General features: G+C 30.8%; 1 protein-coding gene across 1 annotated transcript; it reads right to left on the bottom strand.

Moving 5' to 3' along the window:
• Positions 1-2,239: 2,239 nt before the first annotated feature.
• On the bottom strand, positions 2,240-3,798 carry LOC114750549 (GDSL esterase/lipase At2g04020-like). Its single transcript, XM_028939142.1, has 4 exons — positions 3,564-3,798; positions 2,855-2,979; positions 2,353-2,589; positions 2,240-2,263 (listed from the first exon to the last, which is right to left on the bottom strand). The coding sequence occupies exons 1-4, from the start codon at positions 3,796-3,798 to the stop codon at positions 2,240-2,242; spliced, it is 621 nt and encodes a 206-aa protein (XP_028794975.1).
• Positions 3,799-4,112: the final 314 nt, after the last annotated feature.

Below are 4,112 nucleotides of genomic sequence, written 5' to 3'. Positions count from 1 at the left end.
GGTGTTCTCGAATAAGTGACATATTCCACTTTTTATTTACTAACTCCTTTTAATTACCCGTGTAATTTGTATATAAAATAAAAGACAGAAACGTCCATTCAAACCACGTATCATATGATCAAGATAAAAAAGTTAACTATGAAATTAAATTAGATTCTTCTAATTAAAATAAATTTAATTTCCAAAAGCTAAAAAACTTATTGTATGATTTTTTAAAAAAATTGATCAATTTTAATAAATTTTAATAAAAATGATGTCCATGCCATGTGTAATTATCTTACAAAATTAACTCCAAATTAAAGCTAAAGAATTAAGAACGGGAAACACAAACGTGGGGTAGTCACAGAATTGTTAGACATTTATGTGTTCATATCTTTACTTCGGCCTTATCCCTCCATTCTAAGTCCAAAGTAAATACGGTCCATTAGTACCATCTTCACAATCCAAGCCCGCATTAACATTAAGCTGTTTCATTGGGTACCATATGAATACTTATGATAACACTATTCAATTGATCCAATTAACTTGATGTATTTTTTTTTCCTTCTAGATATATAGCATCTCAAATAAATTAATCTTTAATAGAAGGATATATGTGTTTAGTAAAAACAAAAAAAAAAGGTGAATTAGTTCCTGAGAGCTCCCAGGATTAAGATATGCCTCAAGACTTAAATAGAGCTTTTGATATATACTTACAAATAATCCATCAACAAGATTTTCACATTAGTATAGGAATTTAACCTCACAACCTTATAGATTATGAGCCAATTTTTTTTACCAAACTAGACAAACTAATTTGATATCTTTTCATGACTTCATAAGTTGTATTCGTGTAAAATTCAACTCTCTGGTTGATAGGGGACCACTAAAACTTTCAATTATTATAATTGATTTAGTCAGAACTCTTTTTAATAGAACGTATCATGTTATATATATTATCTAATGTATAATGCTACTTTTCGTTACGTAATGCTTCTCCATGAATTTCATGAACTCTTAACTTATAATATAAGCATAATTTGAAAAATTCAGAAAGTTCAGAAAATTGCATTCACATTTCAAACCAGCTGAAAAATCGAAAAGAACACTTTCAATAATGTTGAATGACATTGTTACAATCTCAATTTATTAATGGTGACTGATGATTGGTGCCTTGGCTAGCTCCAAAATACTGTAAGGAGAACAAGCTTGTCCATAGAAGCAATCCTTTGAAGCAATCTCATATGCGGCTTCAGTTTCATGGCTATATTGATCAAATCTGAGATACTTTTTCCTATCTTTACAGAGAGATCGACCTTCCGGGTAACAAGGATCCTGAATGTTTGTGAACCCTGTGAAACAATTCAAAGAAGAGTATTTTATATTGTAAAAGGAGTTCAGCATCTAAATAACGGTCTAATTAAATAAAGGGTTAACATAATTTTTAGTTACTCAAATTTGATCTCATTTTGATTTCAGTTCATAAAACATAAAACCAATAGTTTTAGTCCTTGAAATTTGACTTCATTTTGATCTGCCTGCTGATTTTCGGCTTCTGGTTTCAAGCACCAAAACCACTGGTTTCAAGTTTTAGGGACTAAAACTGAAAGGAGATCAAATTTTAGAGATTAAAAATGATAGCAAGCCTTAAATAAAATAACTATGCTTACCATATTTTTGTGGATTATCAGTGATCTTTTTGTACACATTGACGACATCGTATACTGTAAATAGTGAACCGGAGAGTGTACACGTAACTCTTGCAACCTTTGAGGAAGTTTGTCTGCGAAGTATCTTGATTTGCAGTCTTTTGTATAATTATGAGGCTGGCAACGTGAAATGCCCGAAACTACAAATTTTCTTGCTCCCAGATCGTAAAGTGTCTGTGAATAGACATTCAAATGAAATTTGAGTCATGTTGTTTATAAACAATAACTTGGAATCTAACGATGCAGGTATACAACATCAATGTTTGCATAAGGCAAAACGCACCTTTAATCCTTAAACTTCACATAATAAGCTTTTATTTTGATCCCTTAATTTTATGCATAAAGTGTCTTTTAAGTCCTTTAACCCTAACAATGTTAACAAAAAATGCAGACATTGAAAGTTTAAATATTAACAAAAGCATTATTAGATTATGCTGGTATATTAAGTTCAATGCTGACATATCACTGGGAACTAACAATGTTAGAATTAGAGGACTGAAAATACATTTTTAAAATTAAGAGGATAAATTAAAACTAAACTTTGTATAAATTTAAAGAACTAAAGTGCACTTTTGCTGTTTGCATAATAATACAAAAGTTATTAAAGTTTAATAAACTCTATTTTACATAAAGCAAAAATCAAGATAACTTATAATTAGTTTACCTTGATATGTTTTGTGACTTCATCAAGAAGGATATCTGCATACTTGTCTGGACTGAATTTGTTGCTGACGTTGTGACTCATAGCATCGTGGTAATCGTTATTCCCAATAAAGACAAGGTATAGGGAATTGGCCAAGTGATCTTGCAACTTCTCTTGATCCTTTATTGCTTGTGGAAGATCATTTTTCACAGTTGATGTGAAGCATCCTACTTGTTTTGCTAATGTTAAGCATTCTCCCTTCAACATGGGAAAAAAAATTCATTATTAAAGGACATTTAATATACGACAAAAATTAGATCAAGTTACTCATATTTGTTAGATCAAGTTTCCCAATCACACTTGTTATTTTACTATGATTAGTTGTTTGAATGCACATGTGCACTTATAAATTTACTTATGAACTTGATCTAATAAATATAAGGAGACTGTTCTTTACTATATAGATATATAATATTAAAATTGGTAATGAAATAAGAATAGTCATTTCAATTTAATTTCTTACCGCTCCAGTTGTGTTTAAGATCCCGCATGATGCAGATGCATAAGATATTCCTGTTGTAGTCTGACTTCTTTCAGAATCCGAGAGGTTTAAGTATGCAGGAGGAAATGGTAAGTCCAAGTAAGATGCTGTATGGATAAATACAAACATGATAAGTGTTCTATATTTGGATAATATATGCAATTAAAGGTTAAAAACATTGAAATAATTATTATATTTAGGCCAATGTTTCAACTATATATATGTTTGTATTAATACTACGAGGAAATTTGCAACAATTACAAACAAATACTGGCTATTATGAAAATACTCATGGTTCAATTCTCTTGACAACATTAGAACCTAGCTAGTGGCTTATTCAATTCATTCGAAGACATAAGATGTAAGAGCTCGGCACATGATTATCTTTTCATTATTATAGCCCTCTCTTTTAAAAAAATGCATGATCATAACCAAAAGATAGAGAGAATTTAATTTGAGTTGTTTACAATAGTTCAAAACATGTTAATAATTAACTAAGGAAACAATTAATCCGCAGGTCGTATAGTCTATCTCAATCAACGGTTTTCAAACTCAAAGATGGATGCCCATAACGGATCAAACTATTGAAGGCCCGGTTTAAACAAAATAAACTAAATGGATCTGATTCAAAGTTGAGGCAAATTATAACTAAGAAAAAGTATTTAAACCACAAATTAATCAAGAAACATACCGATAAAGTCAGCCATATTTCTTCCATTGGTGAAACGACCCCTTATATTATGAAAATCAATTGCATAAGGCCACCTATTAGGCTTTGCTGGTGTGTTCAAATGCATGTTGTTTCCAGAATCAAGATGGGAATCACCAAACACATACAATGCTGGCACAGAGGCATTTGCAAGCAAAGCTTGGTTTGAAACGAAGCAGAAAGACAGAAACAACATCAGCTTTATTGAATTTTCCATATCTTTCTGCTTCGAGTATGGGAGCTTTTTAATTAATCAATCACCAGTGGAATTGATGAATGGAGTATCATAAGTATATATAGAGAGAGGGGTATGAATATTTTTGGCAAAGGAAGCCAAAAATAGATAAAGAGAGTTGAATTGGTAAACGTCGTATTTGTGATAGATAATAATAACGCATTTTGGAAGTTTTGGGAATTTGTTTTGAGGGAACGGATAATTTGTTAGCCTCATATAAAATAGCAAAACGAACTGAATGTTAATATTAGTCATGGGATCTGGTATTATAACAAGCCTAGATTTTGTTTGAATAT

This window comes from Neltuma alba, unplaced genomic scaffold (assembly GCF_004799145.2).
Source record: "Neltuma alba isolate B1F8T4 unplaced genomic scaffold, ASM479914v2 tig00006518_pilon, whole genome shotgun sequence".
NCBI lineage: Eukaryota > Viridiplantae > Streptophyta > Magnoliopsida > Fabales > Fabaceae > Neltuma > Neltuma alba.
The sequence above is the reverse complement of the archived record's forward strand: the minus strand, read 5'-3'. Positions and strand labels throughout refer to the sequence as shown.

What these genes read in the sequence shown, in the direction of transcription:
- LOC114750549 (XM_028939142.1), bottom strand. Translation starts at nt 3,798, where the DNA reads ATGGAAAATTCAATAAAGCTGATGTTGTTTCTGTCTTTCTGCTTCGTT. An exon ending in AAATATGGCTGACTTTATCG is followed by an intron (nt 2,980 to 3,563) that starts GTATGTTTCTTG and finishes TTATCCATACAG; the next exon opens with CATCTTACTTGGACTTACCA. An exon ending in TCTTAAACACAACTGGAGCG is followed by an intron (nt 2,590 to 2,854) that starts GTAAGAAATTAA and finishes CCCATGTTGAAG; the next exon opens with GGAGAATGCTTAACATTAGC.